A 25042-nucleotide genomic window follows, 5' to 3' on the forward strand; every position below is an offset into this window, starting at 1 on the left:
TTTAATTATTTAATTTGTGGTGCTGACTTGAATGCCGGTTATTGGAGGGAAACGATTTCCTGAACATCAACGCCACAGTAAAACGCTGTTTTTGGATATAAATATGAACTTGATAGAACTAAAAATGCATGCATTGTCTAACACAATGTCCTAGGAGTGTCATCTGTTGGAGATTGTAAAAGGTTAGTGCATCATTTTAGCTGATTTTATGGTTTTGGTGACGCCTGTCTTTGAATTGGCACAACATTACACACAACTCTTGTAAATGTACTGTCCTAACATACTCTAAATTTATGCTTTCGCCGTAAAACCTTTTTGAAATCGTAAAACGTGGTTAGATTAAGGAGATGTTTATCTTTCAAAGGGTGTAAAATAGTTGTATGTTTGAAAAATTTGAATTTTGACATTTATTTGGATTCAAATTTGCCGCTCTTGAAATGCACCTGCTGTTGATGGAGTGCACCACGGGTGGGACGCTTGCGTCCCACCTAGCCCATAGAGGTTAAGGAGGTAACCCCCGGACCCTGTTGGTACTCGGTTCTTCTCCTAACTCTGTGTGTGATCAGCAGTGCTCATATGTGTACATACCTTCTTGCAGTGGATAACGTGGACCCAAGTGACTCTCTCAGCTTTTCTAATGGCAAAGGCAATGGTTTAACAGAACCTGGTATGGGCCTTCCCAATGGGGCTGCTTCCAGTTTTTTCTCCTCAGGGACTGGATCCACACCCAGTCTCCTAGTTGGATTGAGTGAATCACCTTCTCCTGTAATTCACCTGTTGGACACAAAATCTTGGACATACGGGTTTGGTTAACAAACAGTCTTCTCATGTGCTCTGCTAGTATTTCTTCAACTTCTATGTCTACCTGTTCTGGTATCTCTAACTCTGGCATTCTATAGGCTCTACCTGATTAGCTAAACTGTCATCCATCATTTAAAGAGATAGATCCCAGTAAATCAACTCTAGGGATAATATCTTGACCTCATTTTTTAGTTAGCATAATCATGTCCACCAAGTAAGTTGGGAACGCTTCTACCCATTTGCTATACTTATCTGTTATTGTTAAACACCCCTTCTTCCCCTCAATTCGGAATTGTTCAATAAGTCCATTTCCAAATGTTGGAATGGATATTCTACAAAAAATGTTTTTGTTTAAGTAATATGTTCTTGTTTAAGTAATTATCCTAACCTGTTCTATCGCCTGCTCTACCATACTCCCCCTATTTATACATGGCTCAAGCCATGTGTCAATTTTGCAGAATATCTAAACAGTTTCTTTGGTAAGGTTAGTAAATGATCCTTATGTCAGCCCTTCTCTTGTAGGATTGCCCCCTTTCATTTTCCACATGTCCAATTCTCCCTTGGGCATTCATCCTTAGCTACCCTGTAACCATTCTCTGTAAAGTGTCTTATCTTCTTTAAGATTTAACAACTACTTTCAACAAAATTATCATATCTTTTCCTAGCTAAATTTACCAAACATAACTTAAAATCAAAACTAAAATACATGCCTATGGAGCCGATAGTCTCTCCATGAATTAATATCCTAAAGCTAAGCGAACCAAACTAAATTCTCTTCCTATCTTTTATTCTTATTATGTCTTTTCTGTCTGTCCCAGTATTATTTCTGTCCTCACCTGTTTATCATTTAAATATGCTGGTCTCCACTCACTAACTGTTATCTAATTCTTCTGTGTCCCTTTTATCTTCTCTTCCTTGCTTATGCTCTCCTCCTGCTACTTCCAACCCATCAAGGTCTCAGCAGTGCAGGGGAGTACTAAATGTCTCACTATCTTATTCCATAGTTACTTAAATTTATCTCGATACCCTCAATGATCCTGGATCACCTACAGATGACATATATTCCTGTCCTGTTGACAAAAGTCTACCATTATTAGACTTATTCACAACAAAATATAATACTACTATTATGTCAATTCCACAGCCTTGTTGTGTTAAATCTCTGACACTGCTTACAACCACAGCTGACTTCCTAAGGGAAAATAAACGTATCTAGATCATGTAAAAAATACCCCTAATTATCAAACGATATTCACCTAACATAATCAGATCAAAAATGACTAATCTGAACTTCTCCACAAAGAAAAAATATTGTAGCCTTATCGTCATTCTGTCTTCTCATTGGTTCAAATTATCAATTGTGTGTAAGAACTTTAACTCCATCATAATTATCAGTTCTACAAATGTCCTTAAAGTCAGTATCACAAATAACCTTAAATTCACCATCCAAATGGCTTTTCATTGCGGCTGATCAGACCACAAAAGGAAAAGTCACTAGAGGGGTCAAACGTCATACCACCCTTTCAGAACCATATTTCTTACTACATTAGACAAATGAAGGCTAAGAACTTTATCTACATTTTTTATTCCCGGTTCCCAGAACATTCCCTATCAAAATAATTTCACGTGCTTAATTAAAACTCAGAAACCAAAACTTTCAAAATGCCATGTGTGTATCCCTTTAAGATATCCTGTCCCTAGGATTTTTTCCAAAGAGAGCTAAGCCTCCTTTTTCCATAAACTAACCACTTGGTCAGCATTTCCTCATACTACACCGATTCAGAAACCCAAACGTTAACTACAAACAAAACCTAAAAATACTTATAATTCCATTGTACTCCCCCCAATCATTAGTTTTAAACTTAATTGAACATGCGCTACCCTTGGATACAATACTGTACTTCAAACCTATTAAACTCCCCTACTTTAACATACTACTTGACTAATTTAACCCAAGATTGCTTAAAACCTTAAACCCCTTCAGTTTGTCTGCAAACCGGCCCATTCTGTTTGCTAGGAATACCCTGCCATTATACACAACTGTGTTTAATGTGCACTGTCCCTGTAAAAATAAAATTAACTCCACCTGCAATTCACTTTACTGACTTGACATTTTTCCACGTAATGGAAACAAATTATAATGTTAGAATACATTACTTCCTGCTCAAATTCACTATTTTTACCTAAACAATAAAACCCATAAACAACAATCAGAAACTATCACAAAACTTTTACGATCCAACTATTCAGACCTGAATTCCTTACAGCTAAATATAGTCCAGCGCGCACAACCAACTCTCCTCTTCTTACCAGTTGGCCAAAATATAACCTCTACTCAAACAACGTTCTGCCTTTCCTCTATTGTAAGAGTAAAACCAAACTTTTCAACTTTCTCTTCTCTTTTGGCTTCACACTTATAAAATGTCCAAGACTTAAAAGTAACATATAAATCGCCAAACTTACTTTTCAACTTTCTTAGTAACTTCCTTTTTCTTTTCACCCTCTGCTCGCTTCCTCGTTGTCTCTGTCTCTCTTTTTCTCCTTCTCAGAATTTAGGAATAATTACTATTGTGACTTTTGATAAGTTATTAGGTCTCACACACATACAAGTTACCTTTAACTGGTCAGTAAACCTATCTCACACGCACATAATAATTTTAATTTTTTCCTTTTCCTGCTGATATCCTTCTTCAATCTTTCTCTCTCTCTTTCTCTACACTTGCCTTTTTGCCTTCTTAACCGGGCTTCAGACAGCCATACCCTGGCTATGTCTAACCCTCAACATGCTGTTTCCCTGTCTTGTCTCCACATACCTTATGCATCTTTCTTACCATTAGTCCCAACTTTAACCCATCATTTAAAACATATTTTTTCCAAACCTAAACACACCCTTAGTATATCAAATCAAGTAATAACTCTCCGTTAGAGCCAACATTACCCCACCATTCAAAAGATAAACTTTACAAACCGAGCCACGCCCACAGTACGTGCCTTGCCAATAGCCACAATTATCGTCCTATCTAACATATTCCTCCAGTCCTTTTGATGCTTTTTCATTAATAAATTCAAACAGTTAAATATCACCTTTTATTCTACACCTAAATTAAGCATATTATTTTATCTTCGAAACTTCTATTATACTGTCATTCTCTTGCCTTTACATTCCTAAGTTACTATTCCTCTTTTATCTCGTCTCCAACCTCACCTCCTTTCCTAAGAATTACTCCGCCGTCTCGCCGGTCACCCAGTATTCTTATCTAAAATTTTCCGACCCCAGTCGTACTCTCGTAGTTACAAACCTCGCCGGCAGCAATTGCTATTTCAATTATTCCCTATATCCCCGGTCCTAGGTGCACCCGCCGAGTTACGATCCTAGCCGGGAGATTTCAGTATTTTCTCCGGTTCTCACCGTGCCCTCAATGTCACGGATCTGGCCGGTAGAACAATACTCTATGGTACCAAGGTAATAACAACACATTCACCACGGGTTTGCATGTCACAATAATGACTCTATAATATTTCTTATCTACTCATAATAATTCATAATTTGGTTCACTTACATCGAACAGGTGCTTCACAAAATTTATTTGGATAAAGCCAATATGCAGATCTTTACTTATTATAACAATAGGTGTCTGCTTACCTGTTTTTAGTTGTCATGACGTTTTGTGAAACACCCCGTCCCATGACAGCGATGTCCAATTGGCTGATCAATACTCAGCGAAGTCCCGGTACCAGAATCACGTCGGGGTCACCATTTGTCAGGTCGCGTCAATTCGAATCTGGTATCAGAACAAAATAGTCAGCACATTGTAACTTCTGATTTCTTTGTACTTTAATTAATGCAAACACTTGAATGGTAAATATGTGGTTCGTATATACGGGCTCCCTGTAACACCACGCAGGGTAGACAGAGAACTGGAATGACATTACAAGTTCTTCTTTAAATACTTTGACAGACTTAGTTCCCTCTCCTTGAGGGCCTGTCATAGTAGAGTCTAGAATATGGTTTAGACTTATTCCAGCCTATCGTTGGCGTGCCGGTTGGTCCCAACCTCTAGACGCACTCCAACTTCCTGGCGGATGTCTCAACTTGCGACTGCACAATGCACAGTTCTCTAAAACCCTTACGCCCCCCCGCATATACCTTTCACCCATATCCTGTTATTGCTATTATTCTACAGAAAATCCTGTTTCTACATCATCAGCATTCTTTCCATATGACCCACCATCATATGAGCCACTTCCTCTTAACATATAGCAGTACTCAATTATCTATAGTTTATATACTCATTATTATAGCATCTGTGTTATATTATATAGGTTATGCAAACAAATTGTTATATTATATAGGATATGCACTCAAATAGTTGGTCAAACCCTAACACAGGCCAAAACCTGAAAAGATTCCATGCAGGAAGTGCCCTGTCTGACAATTTGTTGTCCTTCTGTTGCATCTCTATCGAAATTATAGCATCTGTGCTGTAACGTGACACTTTCTAAGGCTTCCATTGGCTCTCTAAAGCCACCAGAAAGTGGAATGGGGTGTCTGCAGTCTCTGGGCAAAGTATAGGAGCAGAGTTTGTAAGTGGTCAGCCTGGGGACAGTGAGACTGGAGAAAAATAGCATAAAAATTGATTTTAAACAGCGTTTGACATGCTTCTAAGTACGGTAATAGAATATTTTGAATTTTTTTGTCACGAAATGCGCTCGCGCGTTACCCTTCGGATAGTGACCTGAACGCACGAACAAAATGGAACCCTGGAAAATGGAACCCTGATCTGTTCACCGGACGTGCTACCTGTCCCAGACCTGCTGTCCCAGACCTGCTGGAACCCTGACCTGTTCACCGGATGTGCTACCTGTCCCAGACCTGCTGTTTTCAACTCTCTAGAGACAGCAGGAGCGGTAGAGATACTCTCAAAGATCGGCTATGAAAAAGCCAACTGACACTTACTCTTGTGTTACTGACTTGTTGCACCCTCGACAACTACTATGATTATTATTATTTGACCATGCTGGTCATTTATGAACATTTGAACATCTTGGCCATGTGCTGTTATAATCTCCACCCGGCACAGCCAGAAGAGGACTGGCCACCCCTCATAGTGTTAGGGTTGAACTGGCTATTTGTATGCATAACCTTTATAATATACCGGGGAAGCTATGCTACAATATTAAGTATATAAGCTACGGATAAATCAACTGCTGAAGACAGGAAGTGCGTCACTAGGCTGGGACCAGCCTACACGCCGACAATAGGAGGAGCAAGTTTAAACCACGCTCCTCCTCCCTCTGACAGGCCAGCATTGAGCAGGAACTATCACTGTCAGAGTATATAAGCGAGAACAATAGGGGTGTCGTTCTCTTCTCTGTTTGCCCTGCGAGGTATAACAGCGAGACCGTATATATACGAACCACCCATTTACCACACACGTATTTGCATTAATTAAAGTACAAATAAATCAGAAGTTACTATGTGCTGACTATTTTGTTCTGATACCAGAAACGAACTGTCGCAACTTTAACATGGTGACCCCGACGGTCTGGTATATAGAACGTCTTCGCTGAGCATTGATCAGCCAATTGGACTTCACTTTCGGGAAACGGTGTGCTTCACAATGAGTCCGGACAACTAAAAACAGGTAAGCAGACACCTATTGTTATAATAACTAAAGATCTGCATATTGGCTTTAACCAAATTAATTTTGTGAAGCACCTGTTCGATGTAAGTGAACAAAATTATGAATTATTTTGAGTAGATAAGAAATTTGATAGAGTCACTATTGTGACATGCAAACCTGTGGTAAATGTGTTGTTAGTACCATGGTACCATAGAGTATTGCTCACCTGGAAAGATCCGTAAAATATAAAAGGTGCGGTTAGGTTCAGGGAGAATACTGAAATCATTCGGCAAGATTCGTAACGAAGGGTACGATTAGGTTCGAAGATATAGGGAATAATTGGGTTAGTAATTGGTATCGGCAAGATTCGTACATATAAAATTGCGGTTAGGTTCGAGGAATTACCCCGACAAGGATCGGGAAATTTTAGATAAGAATACTTGGTGACCGGCAAGATTCGTAACGAAGGGTACGATTAGTTTCGGCGGAGTAATTCTTGGGAAAGGAGGTGAGGTTATAAGGCGAGGTAAAAGAGGAATACTGTATTAAGGATTTAAAGATAAGAGAATAATGGTATCATAAAAGGATTGTAAATAAAATAATATGATACATTTAGGTGTAGAATAAAAGGAGATATATAGCTGATAGAATTTACAAACAAAAAGAAATCAAAGGGATTGGAGGAATATTAAAGATAGGACGATAATTGTGGCTATTGGCAAGGCCCATACTGCGGGAGTGGTTGGGTCTGAAGAATATATGGTTTAAATGAGAGATATTGTTGACTCGACTGGAGAGTTATCAAATGAGTTGATGTTTGAAGCTTGACACTGTAAAACATGGGTTTAAATAATTGGGTTGAAATGTTATGGAGTGATATTTGAATTGTATTGAATAACTCCGGTTCCATATAATTAGGTTAACCTGTTAGGGCTAGGGGGCAGTATTGACACGGCTGGATAAAAAACGTACCCGATTTAATCTGGTTACTACTCCTGCCCAGTAACTAGAATATGCATATAATTATTGGCTTTGGATAGAAAACACCCTAAAGTTTCTAAAACTGTTTGAATGGTGTTTGTGAGTATAACAGAACTCATATGGCAGGCCAAAACCTGAGAAGATTTCAAGCAGGAAGTGGCCTGTCTGAGAAGTAGTGTTTCATCTTGGCTCTTTTTATTGAAGACTCGGGATCTGTGCAATAACGTGACACTTCCTACGGCTTCCATAGGGTCTCAGAGCCCGGGAAAAAGCTGAACAATATCGAGGCAGGCTCTGGCTGAAACACTTTATCGCTTTTGGCAAGTGGCCACTCAGTGTACTATGGGCTTAGGCGCGTGCCCGCTTCGACCGAATGCTTTCTTTTCCTTTGTCTGTTTACCTAAAAGCAGATTCCCGGTCGGAATATTATTGCTTTTTTTTATGAGAAAAATGGCATAAAAATTGATTTTAAACAGCGGTTGACATGCTTCGAAGTACGGTAATGGAATATTTAGAATTTTTTGTCACGAATTGCGCCATGCCGCCACCCTTATTTACCGTTTAGGATAGTGTCTAGAACGCACGAACAAAACGCCGCTGTTTGGATATAACGATGGATTATTTTGGACCAAACCAACATTTGTTATTGAAGTAGAAGTCCTGGGAGTGCATTCTGACGAAGACAACAAAGGTAATAACATTTTTCTTAAAGTAAATCTGACTTTGATGAGTGCTAAACTTGCTGGGTGTCTAAATAGCTAGCCCTGTGATGCCGGGCTATCTACTGAGAATATTGCAAAATGTGCTTTCACCGAAAAGCTATTTTAAAATCGGACATATCGAGTGCATAGAGGAGTTCTGTATCTATAATTTTTAAAATAATTGTTATGCTTTTTGTGAACGTTTATCGTGAGTAATTTAGTAAATTCACCGGCAGTGTTCGGTGGGAATGCTAGTCACATGCTAGTCACATGCTAATGTAAAAAGCTGGTTTTTGATATAAATATGAACTTGATTGAACAAAACATGCATGTATTGTATAACATAATGTCCTAGGGTTGTCATCTGATGAAGATCATCAAAGGTTAGTGCTACATTTAGCTGTGGTTTGGGTTTATGTGACATTATATGCTAGCTTGAAAAATGGGTGTCTGATTATTTCTGGCTGGGTACTCTGCTGACATAATCTAATGTTTTGATTTCGTTGTAAAGCCTTTTTGAAATCGGACAGTGTGGTTAGATTAACGAGAGTCTTATCTTTAAAATGGTGTAAAATAGTCATATGTTTGAAAAATTGAAGTAATAGCATTTCTAAGGTATTTGAATAACGCGCCACAGGATTCAACTGGCTGTTACGTAGGTGGGACGATTTGGTGCCACCTGCCCTAGAGAGGTTAACGTGCTTTAACCTCTTACATCTAGACGTTCCGCTAGCGGAACACCTGCTCCAATATCCAATGATAGGCGTGGCGCGAATTACAAATTCCTCAAAAAAAACAAAACTATTTTACACCATTTTAAAGACATGACTCTCCTTTATCTAACCACACGGTCTGATTTCAAAAAGGCTTTACAGCGAAAGCAAAACATTAGATTATGTCAGCAGAGTACCCAACCAGAAATAATCAGACACCCATTTTTCAAGCTAGCATATAATGTCACATAAACCCAAACCACAGCTAAATGCAGCACTAACCTTTGATGATCTTCATCAGATGACAACCCTAGGACGTTATGTTATACAATACATGCATGTTTTGTTCAATCAAGTTCATATTTATATCCAAAAACCAGCTTTTTACATTAGCATGTGACGTTCAGAACTAGCATACTTCCGGTGAATTTACTAAATTACTCATGATAATCGTTGACAAAATACATAACAATTATTTTAAGAATTATAGATACAGAACTCCTCTATGCACTCGCTATGTCCGATTTTAAAATAGCTTTTTGGTGAAAGCAGATTTTGCAATATTCTAAGTAGATAGCCCGGCATCACAGGGCTAGCTATTTAGACACCCACCAAGTTTAGCCCTCACGAATGTCAGATTTACTATAAGAAAAATGTTATTACCTTTGCTGTTCTTCGTCAGAATGCACTCCCAGGACTTCTACTTCAATAACAAATGTTGGTTTGGTTCAAAATAATCCATAGTTATGTTCAAATATCCTCTGTTTTGTTCGTGCGTTCAAGACACTATCCAAAGGTTAAATAAGGGTGACGCGCCCGACGCGTTTCGTGACAAAAAATTTCTAAATATTCCATTACCGTACTTCGAAAGCATGTCAACCGCTGTTTAAAATAAATTTTTATGCCATTTTTCTCGTAAAAAAAGCGATAATATTCCGACCGGGAATCTGTGTTTTAGTACAAAGAGAGAGAAAATAAAAACATGGGGTTGCCTCGTGCACGCGCCTCAGTCTGATTGTCCTCTGATAGACCACTTACCAAAGGCGCTAATGTTTTTCAGCCAGGGGCTGGAATTACATCATTCAGCTTTTTCCCGGGTTCTGAGAGCCTATGGGAGCCGTAGGAAGTGTCACGTTACAGCAAAGATCCTAAGTTTTCAATAAACAGAGCCAAGAAGCCCAAGGAATGGTCAGAGAGGGCACTTCCTGTACAGAATCTTCTCAGGTTTTTGCCTGCCATATGAGTTCTGTTATACTCACAGACACCATTCAAACAGTTTTAGAAACTTTAGGGTGTTTTCTATCCAAAGCCAATAATTATATGCATATTCTAGTTTCTGGGCAGTAGTAATAACCAGATTAAATCGGGCACGTTTTTTTATCCGGCCGTGTAAATACTGCCCCCTAGCCCTAACAGGTTAATACAACATAAGCATAATCATCAAACATTTGGTACAGCCCCTATCATGACCCCTAGGTGAACCCTGACACTCTCAACAACATTGCTGCCTTGAATTTAGCAGGTGCTATAGACAAAGATCAGTGGAGAAAAGTTGTGATGGACTACTACTACGGTCAGTGTGGAGTGACTTGACACAGGTTGTGATAAGAGTCACAGTGATAATAGTCATTGATTCAAAGCCACATTTCAAATGTTGCTTGTTAGGGGGAGGTAGTTGCAGAAAGGTTGGAATGGTTTAGTCGGCTTCCTCAATAGTTGGTCCAGATGATCCACCGCCTGCAGGAGCGGTGCCACCAGCACCGGGGAATCCGCCAGCCATGCCTTCGTTCATACCACAAGCACTGGTTAATCCACCAGCCATGCCTTCGGGCATGCCGCCAGCACCAGGGACCACCAGCCATGCCATACGGGAATACCACCAGCACCGGGGAATCCACCAGCCATGCCTTTGGGCATACCACCAGCAACCTGGTACAACTTGGTGATGACTGGGTTGCACACAATGTATAAACTGATGGTTCAGATTACAGGATGCCATATTTTTCCATATTCTGTTCCAGTTAAAGGGCTGTTCAGATTCAATTAGATCTGTGGACCATACTTTTTTAATGGTTAGCTCAGAATATGAGCTTTCCAATAATTGTTTATACATTTTTTATATATTAACTTTTCCTTATTGAGGGTAGCCCAATTGAGACCAGGGTCTCATTCCCAATGGTGCCCTGAATACAAAAATGTTCTCCCAAACAGGAAGAAAAACTAACATGACAAATAGAACAAGGAGAATAAAAATAAGCACAAAGAACAAACTCAACATCACAATTTCAACATGTAAACCACCACAATCAATCAAAAGAACTACAATCTGCCTCCCGAGTGGCACAGCGGTCTAATGCCCTTTATCGCAGTGCTAGGGGTGTCACTACAGACCCGGGTTCGATCTCAGGCTGTATCACAACTGGCTGTGATCGGGAGTCCCCATAAGGTGGCACACAATAGGCCGGCGTCGTCCGGGTGAGGGGTGGATTTATTTGGCTCATCGCGCTCTAGCGACTCCTTGTGGCGGGCCGGGCGCCTACAGGCTGACCCCGTCGTCAGTTGAACAGTGTTTCCTCCGACACGTTTGTGCGGCTGGCTTCCGGCTTAAGCGGAGTTAAGTGTTAAGAAGCGCAGTTTGGTGGGTCCTGTTTCAGAGGACGCATGACTCGACCTTCGCCTCTCCAGCCCATTGGGGAGTTGCAGCGATGACACAAGATCGAAATTGTGGAGAAAAAAGGGGTAAAATACAATCTTCATTGAAATAATTCACCACCAGAGTCCTAACCTGCCCTAGAGGCACCAGGCAAACAAGATGCAAGGAATTTTGTAGGTTATTACAACAATGGGGGCAATAAAACTAAAAGAGTATTTACCTAAATTGGTGGAGACCAGAGGGACCTCAAGAGTTAATTAATCTTACGAGCGGCTTTGGTAGCTCATTATGTCATACGTTAGCAACAAAGTTAGGTACGTTGGAAGCTTCTGTAGTAGAGCTTTGTAAACAAAAAGGGAGTAATGAAGTGATCTACAGGACTTTAATGTGGACCAGCCAACCTTTTGATACAGGATGTAGTGGTGAGTATTAAAACTGTCACCTGTGAAGGGCAATATGGTAGACGGCATCCACAGTTTTAAGAGTAGTAGCTGCTGCAATCTGGTAAATGGTGTCACCTTAGTCAAGAACTGTTAGGAAAGTTGACTGTACAATCTGCTTCCTGCTATTTAGGGAGAGGCAAGATCTATTCCTAAAACAGAAACCCACGTTGCATACAGATGAATATTACAAGTCAACAGATAAACCAATATTATTTATATTAATATTAAAGAGAACAGGTCTCTGTACCAGGAAACTAGACTTGACACCATCAGAAATCACACATTGAGTCCTGTCTGACAGATCATTCTCAAACCACCTTTCAAGAAGCCTGATCCAGGCCTATTTCAGTCAACCTTTGAATGAGTGTGATGGTCAACAGTGTCCAAGGCCTTGGAAAGGCAGCACAATAATGTTTCTGATCGAAGCAATTGAACACATCTAAAACAAGCGTAGCAGCTGAAACTGTGCTCTGTCCAGGTCTAAAACCTGATTGGTTCACATTAAGAATAGAGTGGGAAGTTAAAAAAGTTCTTAGCTGACAGTTGGCCAGGGATTAAACACTTTGGAAAGGCAAGATCATTTGCAAATTGTACGGTAGTTATCTAAGTCAGAAGGATCTCCTCCTTTATGTAGGGGGAGGACATGTGCTGCTTTACAGATCTTAAGGATATCACCAGAAACAACTGTAAAGTTATAATATATAGGTCAATGGTTCTGTGATAACTGGTGCAGAGAGTAAGAAGTGATTATGTGAATCAGCTAAGAATTGTTTTACTTTCTTACTCTTTAGCGTAGCACTTAGTACATCATAGACATCAAATGGGGAAATGAAGATAAAGTCTGTGAGTCTGTTAGTGCATCGTTATCTACAAGGTCATGTGACTAGGGGACTCTCTAGTAGATTGATGTGCATTTTCAGAGATTATCCTTTCAAATAATTGGCCAGCTGAAGCTAAATGGTTATTAAAAGTACAAAAAATGTAGTCTGGTATGGGACCAGAGGCTGTCAAAACCTGCTGGGGTAACAAGGGAAAGGGGGATACTAGTCAGTTGTACAACTGAAATGTGTCTTCCGCACTTAACCCAATCAGAGAAGTGCAGAGGGCTGCCGTAATCAACAGCCACATCTTCAGCACCTGGGGAACAGTGGGTTAACTGCCTTGGTCAGGAGAAGAAGGTCAGATTTGTACCTTGTTAGCTCAGGGATTTGATCCAGTAATCATCCAGTTACTGGCCCAATGCTCTAACCACTTGGCTATCTGCCACCCCCAAGGGGAGGAGTTGTTTAAAATGTTTTACCACTTTCCAGAAGTTAGCATGTATATTATAGATATCAGTCCTTTCAGGAGCCCAGATTATTTATTTATAAATCCCGTCATTGGATGGTTTGGTAGCTGGGTTTCCCAAGGGACTCCATAGGCCAACATAGCTAACCTAAATTGTAAATATAAACAAAAAAGAGTTGCCTGGTAATGTGTATGTATCTTCCAAATCTTGGAATGTTCTCAAACCATTACTGTCCATGATATCAGCATGGTTACAGATTCCACATTTGGACCATTGGGGAGATGCAAATGGCCGCCCTCCAGATAACAAGACATTAGTGTGAAATAATAGCCAACATCTGATCTGAGGCTTTTGACCATTCTTTGTTCTTAATCATTGTTGGGGAAAAATTGGATCCAGATCAGATGTTGGGTACTATATGTATTGAATAGTATATGAATCCTATCAATTAAAATGTCAAATTTGGGCGCAATAAATTTGCTTAATTTCTCAGAGATCAAATTATATTTATATTATATAACAAAACAATTAATCTTAATTTCAAAACAATCTGAGATGGTGGATGTGGAAATCTTACTTCTTCTGGTCTTCTGAGTTGGAACTACCTGATTTGTAATAGGTGTCCATGCATTCATAACCTTTAACAGCGGCTAATGCAGCTCCTGCTGCTAATGACAATGGAGAGCTGTACATGGCTCCCAACCCCAATGCAGCCGTACTGACAAATGCTGACCACTTGCACTCATTCAATTTCTCTTCTCTTCTTCTTCTTTCTTCCTCTTCCTGTCTCCTCTCTCTCTCTCTCTTCTCCTCTTCTTGTTTCTTCCTCTCCTCCTCCTCTTCGATCTTCATCTGGGCCTCATGGTACATCTCATTGGTGTAGTGTTTTCCTCCATTCCTCGACACCATCTCCTCTATCTTCTCTAGCAGCTCTGGGACCTGAGTGTTGTGTTTTCTCTTGTCATTGATTAGGGAGTGATATCTGCCCCCACAGATATTGATGAGTTTCCGTAACTCTTTGCTCTCAGCCAGAAACTCCTCCACTGATTTACCCTCCAGTTGATCTTCATGTGTGAACAGAATGATGGTGTACATTGAGGCTTCTTCTCCAAAGTTCTCCTGGATCCACTTCACAGTGTTCCTCTCCTCCTCTGTGAACCTCCCCAGTCTGATCACCAGCAGGAAGGCGTGGGGTCCTGGGACTGACATTTCTATACACCTGACTATTTCACTTTTCATCTCTTCTTTAGACATTGTTGTGTCATAGAGCCCCGGGGTGTCGATGACATCAATCTTCCTCCCATCCACCACTCCACTCTGTTTCTCACTCTGAGCAGTCACAGACACTGGAGAAGCCTCCACTTTAAACATCTCTCTCCCCAGGATGGTGTTTCCTGTTGCACTCTTCCCTGATCCAGTTTTCCCCACCAGAACTATCCTCAGGTTAGAGGGCTGCCCTGAAACTGTGGAAATAAACAAGAAATGATTGATTTGATAGTAGGTGTCTTGATATAAGGCTACTCTATGACCATGCATATATGTGTGTGTGTGTGTGTGTGTCTGTGTCTTTCCTGGTTGAGGGTTGACGAGACAAATGCTTCTCTTATCGTCAAATAACATTCAGCTTATACACACATATATACCCCAAATGACATTCCACCAGGGGTCTCTTCACAGTCCCCAAGTCCAAAATTAAACTAACAATAATAAAATATTAAGCAATTTCTCATGGAATGGCACACACAAACAAACACATTATTTTAATGTATTGTATTGTATTATTATATATATTTATACATTTATTTGTGTGACTGTCCTTGTCTATCAGTGTTTAGTTACTTGTCATGTTTTGTGTTTTCTGTTGACCCCAGAAAGAATATATGCTGCCTCTGGAAAAGATAATGAGATCCAAACAAACAAACAACAAGTGTGTGTGTGTGTGCGTGCGTGTGTGTACCTTGGCATTGACCAGTGAAGTCTTGCTGACAGAGTGTCAACAGGAACAGAATCTTCAGAGTCCCTCCTCTTCCTCGTTCCATTTCTACTACTGCAGCCAATCAAAAACATGGAAACAGACAATGACCTCATTACAAAATAAAAAGTCCAAATTTCTTCGGTGACTCATGCAGCGTGTTTGGCAAAGTTCCAACGTTTATAGATGAGGATGAACTAAATTATATATTTTTCTCAGCTATTTGACTTTCAAACAATAAAAACTATTAAACTATAAACTATAAAAAGAGTAATGTTATGTGGTATAACTGTTGTAAGACAAATTACAATCCCTAACAACGTAGCCTACATCAGGTGAACATAATGTACTCACATGCGTATCAAATGACATTCTAAACATGCCTGGCTGGTACTGTTGTCACGTTCTGACCAGTAAAGGGGTTATTTGTTATTGTAGTTTGGTCAGGACGTGGCAGGGGGGTATTTGTTTTATGTGGTTCGGGGTTTGTTAGTATATGTGTTTATGTAGAGGGGTGTTTGGTTAGAGTATTCCGGGGTTTTTGGGTTATGTTCTTTATTTCGTATTTCTATGTTCTGTCTATGATGTGTATTTCTTTGTTGGCCTAGTATGGCTCTCAATCAGGAACAGCTGTACATCGTTGTTGCTGATTGAGAGTCATACTTAGGTAGCCTGTTTTCACCTGTCCCTTTGTGGGAAGTTGTGGTTGCATAGCTGTGTGTTTAGCCTGCAATCATGTTCATTTGATCGTTTTCTTGTTTTGTTTATTCAGTGTTAAATAAAGTCACTATGAGCACTCAACCCGCTGCGCTTTGGTCCACTACGTACGACGACCGTTACAACTGTTAAGACCAGATACACCAGTTAGAGGTGAACACAAACAACGTGTAAATCGGGAGGTGTCGGAACGCAAAGGGAGTGTTCCTCTGCTCAGACGTTGCTGACGCCTATGGTGGAAAATTGCTAGATTATGTTATAATACTTTTATTGCATCAAATGATTGTTTTATGCAACAGAATAGAGGATTCTTATAGCTATTGTGTGTGTGTTCTACTGAGGATGGGCCTCTGGGAGATAACACTGACAGGAGATTTACGATGTCTTTGGGGGATAAAACCTAAAGAGCATTCCAGAGCATGAGTTAATGTTTCTGTTCTGTACTGTACCAGGGAGAGATGGCTCCAGTAATGGAGTTCCCCCAACTCCATACTGGAGCCATCTCTCCCTGGTACAGTACAGAACAGAAACATTAACTCATGCTCTGGAATGCTCTTTAGGTTTTATCCCCCAAAGACATTGTAAATCTACTGTCAGTGTATAGACACTGGTCTATACAATGAAAACTGTTGACACAGCAGATACTGTCTGCTATGCATTATAGGTGTCTTTCATACAAATCTTAAGCTTGTGACCCATTCTATAGATCATCTGAGCATGAATCGTTGACCAGCCATCATTATCGTAGAGCACTCAATCGATTCACTTTATATGTGTGTGTTGTATTGACCTGCTCCCTTATTAATAAGTGATTAAAGATTTAGTTTAAGTATAACTCTGACTTGTGTGATAAGTTTGTCTCTGCTAATTTGATAGTAAAGAAATGAACCACCATATGCCTGATCTTACAACGCCTGGATAGATATTTTACACATCAGCTAATCCTATCATGTGTTTTTGCAATCTGTCAGTCAACCATTGGTTGATGCATGCAACGTCTAAGCAGTGTGACCTTAGTCAGTACTGACAAAAATCAGCAGGTGTGTCCCTCACAGCAACAACCTGCTATAAGATGGCTGTTGACCCAAGATCAGCCTGCTTGAACACGATACAGTATACTGCACTATCTCTGCACTAAACTAGGTACAGTATACTGCACTATCTCTGCACTAAACAAGATACAGTATACTGCACTATCTCTGCACTAAACAAGGTACAGTATACTGCACTATCTCTGCACTAAACAAGGTACAGTATACTGCACTATCTCTGCACTAAACAAGGTAAATGTTTCAAGTAAAAGTCAAACCATAATTCTCCTTTCACTGTTCTACAATATTAAAACGTGCATAAATACAAACATATAGCAGAATGTGATTGTTAACAGCTACATGATTTGTTTTGACATGTTGATGTTAAGTGATGCAATCATATGATTATTTATGCATAAATGTTAACAGACCTGGTATCAATAAAATGTCTACATATTATTGTGCTACAGTTATTCAAAAACTGTAGAGTAGATTGTTGTACAACATTTAATTAGTAAGGTAGTTAAGTTGAATACTCACTTTTAGTGTGGTTTCACAGATCTGTTAATTGTTGTCCCCTGTTGTCACAGAGAGCTGAAGCAGTGGGCCTGCTGGTTTTGCATAGCCACATGCCCCGGGTGGGTGGAGATTTACCTCAACGACCAATGGAATGGTTTAAAACTCATGCGAAACTATAGCGCCCAATGTGCTGCACCTTACATTCTGTTAACTTTCATTTTCCCAGCAAACTAGTCATTTCTAGCCAATGAGAGAGTGTTGCTAGGCAAACATTATTCTACTCAAGACAAGTAGGATCTGAATTCTGATTGGATGTCGCTTTTTATTCTTGGCTGCTTGCCAGAATCAGATAAAATGAAAGATATAGACTTCTCCTTCTGGGAGAAAAAGGTTACAAAGTAAATAACAAATTAAACTACATTTTCAAATGTAATGTTATATCTGTCTAGCCTGGTCCCAGATCTGGGGCAGCAGCATAGCCTAGTGGTTAGAGCATTGGACTAGCAACAAAAAGGTTGCAAGTTCAAATCCCGAGCTGACAGGTACAAATCTCTTGTTCTGCCCCTGAACAAGGCAGTTAACCCGCTGTTCCTTGGCCATCATTGAAAATAAGAATTTGTTCTTAACTGACTTGCCCAGGTAAAAAAAATGTACCTTTTTTTTTGTATCTGTTTGTTCTCCTAATACCCATAAATCCCAGCTGTTTATCCACCATTCATTTTTCACATAAAGGACTATAGAAACACTTAAAATGGTAACACTATACTTTACACCCAGCATCATAACACGGTCATAACCATGTCATATGTCATAATATGGTCATAACACTGTCATGATATATATTTAGACACGTTTGTAACATGTATTGCATTATTATGGTTATGACACCTACATAAGAGTCAAAACCCACAGAACCTACCACTGCAGTTATTTTATGGTTGTTATGACACCTACATAAGAGTCAAAACCCACAGAACCTACCACTGCAGTTATTTTATGGCTGGTTATGACACCTACATAAGAGTCAAAACCCATAGAACCTAACACTGCAGTTATTTTATGATTGGTTATGACACCTACATAAGAGTATGATGAAAAAACATGACTGTTTTCTCTCAGCCTCATGACAAAATGTTTAAAATAGCACTAAAATAGCTGATAGTAGAGTCACAATTCAATGGCTCAGACACAAGAGGTATGTGGCAGGGTCTACAGTCAATCACGGACTACAAAAAGAAAACCAGCCTCGTCGCTGACCCCGATGTCTTGCTCCCAGACAAACTAAACAACTTCTTTGCTCGCTTTGAGTACAATACAGTGCCACCGACATGACCCGCTACCAAAACCTGCATGCTCTCCTTCACCGCAGCCAACATGAGTAAAACATTTAAATGTGTTAACCCTCGCAAGGCTGCCGGCGCAGACGGCATCCCTAGCCGTGTCCTCAGAGCATGCGCAGACCAGCTGACTGGTGTGTTTACGGACATATTCAATCAATCCCTATCCCAGTCTGTTGTTCCCACATGCTTCAAGAGGGCCACCATTGTTCCTGTTCCCAAGAAATCCAAGGTAACTGACCTAAACGACTATCGCCCCGTAGCACTCACTTCCGTCATCATGAAGTGCTTTGAGAGACTAGTCAAGGATCATATCACCTCCACCCTACCTGACAGCCTAGACCCACTCCAATTTGCTTACCGCCCCATTAGGTCCACAGACGACGCAATCGCAATCACACTGCACACTGCCGTAACCCATTTGGACAAGAGGAATACCTATGTAAGAATGCTGTTCATCGACTACAGCTCAACATTTAACACCATAGTACCCTCCAAACTTGTCATTAAGCTCGAGACCCTGGGACTCGACCCCGCCATCTGCAACTGGGTCCTGGACTTTCTGACGGGATGCCCCCAGGTGGTGAGAGAGGAAACAACATCTCCACCCGGCAGATCCTCAACACTGGGGCAAACAAGGGTGCATTCTCAGCCCTCTCCTGTACTCCCTGTTCACCCATGACTGTGTCATGTCTTTGGCATCATTAAACTGAAGACTTGTTTTTAGTTTATCAAATCAATTCTCTGTAATTATTATTACGTGATTAACTAATCAGGTAGATGTAATTAACTAGGAAGTCGGGGCACCAAGGAAAATATTCAGATTACAAAGTTATAATTTTCCTAATATAATGTTCAGATATTTTAATATCTGATCAATTAATCTTCTAATTAATGATGAATTATTCTTTACCTCACGTTAGTCTCATTCCAAACGTCGTAAATTGTTGGTTATCTGCACGAACCCAGTCTTCACTATGAGTCATCCATACATCAAATCCTGCTGTACATAACTTTTTTTAAAGAAATAATGCAATCTGGAAAATGCATTTCAAGGACTGTATCAGGATGTATAAAACAACTGGAAACAAGAGTATTCATAATAACAGTTGTGTTTTATATCCCTACACAGCCAGTACCCACTACCCATAATACAACCACCCCACAAAAACAGGCACTGCCATTTAATACATGCTATGTATCCCCACTAAATACATACACTACCATTTAATATATACTAAATACATACACTACCATTTAATATATACTAAATACATACACTACCATTTAATATATAGTAAATACATACACTACCATTTAATATATACTATGTATCCCCACTAAATACATACACTACCATTTAATACATGCTATGTATCCCCACTAAATACATACACTACCATTTAATATATACTAAATACATACACTACCATTTAATATATACTAAATACATACACTACCATTTAATATATACTATGTATCCCCACTAAATACATACACTACCATTTAATACATGCTATGTATCCCCACTAAATACATACACTACCATTTAATACATGCGATGTATCCTCACTAAATACATACACTACCATTTAATACATACTATGTATCCCCACTAAATACATACACTACCATTTAATACATACTATGTATCCCCACTAAATACATACAGTACCATTTAATATATACTACGTATCCCCACTAAATACATACACCTCCACTAAAATAAACGGTCATGATTTAAGTTGAGAAACGTTGTAACTATGGGCTATGAAAGGGTGATTGTGTACAGTGCAGCAAGAGTTTTGTTAACATTTTCCATGTTCACACCCTGCTAGACCCATCCTGCTGCACGGCTAGCATATCTATAACATTGCAAATGGTTTTGAAATAACTATTATATCATTCACTAAATACCATTGCCATACATAGCGAAACATTAAGACCAACTGAACGCACCACTGGTGTTTTAAAAGCCTAGCATCTCCTTAGTGCATTCAAACCGTTGGCTGAAGCCTGCAGCTAGACCTGCTGCCACCAATACTGGTGAAGCATAAAATATCCCTAGTCCTGTTGTGGCTAGACTGCTGTATGCTGCCAGTTTACAGTAAAACATCATCTCCTCTCTGATCTTTCTCTGAGCCTCTTCATAGGCATCACTGGTGTAGTGTTGTCCTCCATTGTCCTCCACCATCTCCTCTATCTTCTCCAGCAGCTCTGTAACCTGAGTGTAGTCTTTTCTCTTGTCATTAATTAGGGAGTGATATCTGCCTCCACAGCTGGTGACAAGCTGCCGTAGCTCTGGGCTCTGTTTCAGAAACTCCTTCACTGATTTCCCCTCCAGTTGATCTCCATGAGTGAACAGCAAGATGGTGTGCATTGAGGCTTCTTCTCCAAAGTTCTCCTGGATCCACTTAACAGTGTTCCTCTCCTCCTCTGTGAACCTCACCCCCAGTCTGATCACCAGCAGAAAGGCGTGGGGTCCTGGGACTGACATGTAGATGGCTTTTTTCTATCTCACTTTTCATCTCTTCTTGAGACAGTTTTGTGTCATAGAGCCCCGGGGTGTCGATGACATCAGTCTTCCTCCCATCCACCACTCCACTCTGTTTCTCACTCTGAGCAGTCACAGACACTGGAGAAGCCTCCACTTTAAACACCTCCCTCCCCAGGATGGTGTTTCCTGTTGCACTCTTCCCTGATCCAGTCTTCCCTACTAGAACTATCCTCAGGTCAGAGGGCTGCCCTGAAACTGTGGAAACAGACAAGAAGTGCTTGAGTTGATAGTGTCTTGATAAAAGGCTACTGAAAACTGTGTGTGTATGTGTGTGTGTGTACCTTGGCATTGACCAGTGAAGGCTTGCAGACAGAGTGTCAACAGGAACAGAGTCCTCTGAGTCCCTCCTTTACCTCGTTCCATCTCTGTTACAATGGCCAATCAAAACATGGTAAAAGACAATGACCTCATTACAAAAATTTTGTCCACATCTTTTTGTCCGAGTTCCATTTTTTGCAAATGAGGATAAACTGAATTAGAATTTCTTCTCAGCTATTTGACTTTCAAACAATCTAAACTATAAAGAGACTAATGATATGTAGTTGAACTGTCCAGGTAACAATCCTAGATGTGTGTGGACTATATCCCGTGGAAGGATGAAATAATATGAATCAATACATCCAAATAACTTTTTGAATGAAAATATGTCAATCATTATTTTAATGTGTTGGTAACACCTTGTATGAAAGTGATAATGCCCTCGAAGCTGGTGTTTGGAAAATATATTGGCACTGTGACATGATTTTCAACACCTAACAACACCCGTGCCAATAACACCGGCTTGTCGGGCATTATCACGTAATTATAATTTTTTTCTCATCAATTTCACTTTCAAAAAAATCTAAACTATGAAAATAGTAATGCTATGTGGTATAACTGTCGATAAACACAGTACATTCCCTTCTCAGGTCAACATAATGTTTCCATAAGATGTATCAGGATCCAATTATATTCTAAACATGGTTATTTATACAAGAAGGTCAACAGACCTGGTATCAATTAAATATTAACTTAGTGCTGCGCTATAGTTGTTAGAAAACTGTAGATTGTTGTACAACATTTAATTAGTAAGGTAGTTAAGTTGAATACTCACTTTTAGTGCAGTTGTACTGATCTGTTAACTGTTGTTCCCTGTTGTGACTGTGACAGACTATATTCAGTTAGGTTTTGTTTTCCCTCTAACTAGTCACTTCTAGCCAATGAGAGAGTGTTGCTAGGCAAAAATAATTCAATTCAGGACAGGCAGGGGCTGAATTCTGATAGGGTGTCGCTGTAATCAACCTCCTCCTGACAAATTAACTTTGGCTGTCTGCCTAGGATCAGAAGGTAGACCACATCTCTGAGTAAAATGAAATGTGTCTGACACCTTTAAGGTATATCATAGATTTTTCTGTATATTGATTTGATTTGATATTGACAAATGTTCCACATAAATATTCTGCTGTTGGTGTTTTTTGTAATGATTTAAGTGACCATTGTGCTGTTGTTGCTGTTAGAAATACTAAGGTTCCTAAGACAAACCCACGTTTTATTCGTAAGAGTAATTTAAAGTGTTTTAATGAGCAGGCTTTCCTTCACGATTAGTTTTATTTTGACTGGAGCAAGATTGAGCTTATTCCTGATGTGGAAACGGCCTGGAAATTCTTTCATGATGGTTTTTTCCAAATAGTAAACAAACATGCCCCATTCAGCAGGTTCAGAGATAAAGGGAGGGATAATAAATGTTTTTCTTCTGAGCTGTCTTGTATTATTCATGACCGTAATCTAGCCTGGGCTAAAGCAAGGAAATCATGTTCTGATGCTGATTTGCTTATTTTTAGGCAGTTACGAAACAAGGGTTCTTTTCTTCTCAGGAAGGCCAAGTCTGAATATTTTATGTCTGTTACCACTGATAACCTGAATGACCCTAGAAAGTTTTGGAAGGCTAGTAAGTCTGGAAACAGTAACGTTAATGAATTACCTGTGTATTGAAGGACTTTGTTGCTGTATATGACAAAACTGAAATGCTGAATTGTTTCAATGAGCACTTTGTATCATCTGTTTGATTCAGTGTCCTTTGTCTTTGTACAACCCTGTGTAGTTGAACCAGTGAGAGTTGGTCAAACTTGTAGCTTTTTGACATTCTCAATGCAGGTGGTACATAAAGCCCTGAAATCCTTATATCAGAGAAAGCCTGCAGGTCAGATCTTCTGGATCTCTGCTTTTTAAATCTGGCAGCTGAGATGAACAACTTACATATCTGTTTAATTTAACCCTGGAATGTAATGAAATTCCAAAGATCTGGAAATCAGCATATGTCCTACCACTTTTAAAAGGGGGAGATCCATCTATGTTAAATAATTATAGGCCAATCTCAAAGCTGTTACCCCTGGTGAAAATACTTGAAACCCTTGTGAGTGAACAGCTAAAATAGCTTTTATTTACTAACTCTATTTTATCAATGTACCAATCGGGCTTCAGGAAGAAACATATCACAATTACAGCAGCCATGAAGGTTTTAAATGATATCACTGAAGCCCTTGACAGAAAACAGCACTGTGTCTCACTTTTTATTGATCGCTAAGGCTTTTGATACAGTTGATCATGCTATACTAAGGGAGAGATTGTCGAGTGCAGTTGCATGGTTTGCTAACTATCTGTCTGATAGAACTCAGTTCACTCAATTTGATGGGCTCATGTCTGTTAAATTGTCTGTCTGTAATCGTGTGCCCCAAGGCTCTGTACTTGGTCCTTTCTTATTCACTATTTATATAAATAATTTAGACAAAAATGTCCAAAAGGCTGGCCTGCTCTAGTCACTCGTAGGCTCAGTCACTGGTATACTTTTATTTACAAAGCCATTTTGGGTTTACTACCATTTCATTTGGGCATTTGTATTGTTCAGAAATGTGGTGGGTACTCTCTTCGTTTGCTAGACTTTATCCTGCTAACTGTTCCAAATGTCCAAACTGAATTTGGTAAAAGGGCTTTTATGTACTCTGCGCCATCGTCTTGGAACGCCTTACACAATACTTTTAAACTTTTAAACTGGAAGAACTTGTCCCGATTTGGTATTTTTAAATCACTGATGAATGATCTTGAGACTGATTCCCTGACATGTCAATGTTTTTAATTTGCTGTTTTTGATTTTGTTATACTCTTGTGAATTCTATGTTAGTTTTTCATGTTTTTCTGTAATTTCTGTAATGACTTGGTGGTGTCTATCTTGGTCAGGACACTCTTGAAAAAGAGATGTTAAATCTCAATGAGCCCTTCCTGGTTAAATAAAGGTTAAATAAAAAAGGTTATATAATTTTTTTTTTTTTTTACAGCATTTTAAAATGTAAATATGTAGTTGCCTAGCCTGGTCCCAGATCTGTTTGTGGTCTTTCCAACTCCCTTGGTCACTCTCAAGCCATGACAATGAGTTGTAATGATAGCACAAACAGACTGGCATTCAGGGTATTCGTTGCCTAGGTCTTCTAATGTAATCATTGTACATCGTTTCATTAGTAAGGTAGTTAAGTTGAAAACTCATTGTTAGTGTAATTGCACAAATCCGTTAATTGTTCTCGCCTGCTGAGAGGTGAAGCTATTAGCTGGACCTTACAGGTAACTGCCAAAATAAAGGAAACACCAACATAATGTGTATTAATAGGACGTTGTGCCACCACGAGATGCATAAACTGCTTCAATGCGCCTTAGCATAGGTTTTGCAACTGTCAC

At 39.6% G+C, this 25042-nt stretch overlaps 1 protein-coding gene and 1 pseudogene across 3 annotated transcripts; both read right to left on the minus strand.

Annotated features, from left to right (window-relative positions):
- Positions 1-1096: 1096 nt before the first annotated feature.
- Positions 1097-17596, minus strand: LOC106592320 (GTPase IMAP family member 7). 3 transcript variants are annotated; one of them, XM_045709845.1, is made up of 5 exons: positions 17465-17596; positions 15162-15251; positions 13782-14667; positions 3265-3342; positions 1097-1871 (listed from the first exon to the last, which is right to left on the minus strand). In XM_045709845.1, the coding sequence occupies exons 2-5, from the start codon at positions 15241-15243 to the stop codon at positions 1844-1846; spliced, it is 1074 nt and encodes a 357-aa protein (XP_045565801.1). In that variant the 5' UTR covers positions 15244-15251; positions 17465-17596; the 3' UTR covers positions 1097-1843. The 3 variants fall into 3 exon arrangements, 1 of the variants encoding a protein (XP_045565801.1); XR_006762501.1 differs by lacking the exon at positions 1097-1871 and adding an exon at positions 4445-4583 and having other exon boundaries at positions 3256-3342; positions 17465-17595; XR_006762502.1 differs by lacking the exon at positions 1097-1871 and adding an exon at positions 4445-4583 and having other exon boundaries at positions 3326-3345; positions 17465-17595.
- A 2278-nt stretch (positions 17597-19874) lies between these two features.
- On the minus strand, positions 19875-23937 carry LOC106592321 (GTPase IMAP family member 7-like; annotated as a pseudogene).
- Between the last annotated feature and the right edge of the window lie 1105 nt (positions 23938-25042).

This window comes from Salmo salar, chromosome ssa02, assembly GCF_905237065.1.
Source record: "Salmo salar chromosome ssa02, Ssal_v3.1, whole genome shotgun sequence".
Taxonomy (NCBI): domain Eukaryota; kingdom Metazoa; phylum Chordata; class Actinopteri; order Salmoniformes; family Salmonidae; genus Salmo; species Salmo salar.

Excerpts from the sequence above, each read along its gene's own strand:
- LOC106592320 (XM_045709845.1), bottom strand. The coding sequence starts at position 15,243 with ATGGAACGAGGAAGAGGAGGGACTCTGAAGATTCTGTTCCTGTTGACA. Across the intron at positions 14,668-15,161 it reads CTTCACTGGTCAATGCCAAG|TTTCAGGGCAGCCCTCTAAC; the intron begins GTACACACACGC and ends TTATTTCCACAG. Across the intron at positions 1,872-3,264 it reads GTTACTAAGAAAGTTGAAAA|GACAGGAATATATGTCATCT; the intron begins GTAAGTTTGGCG and ends TTTTGTCAACAG.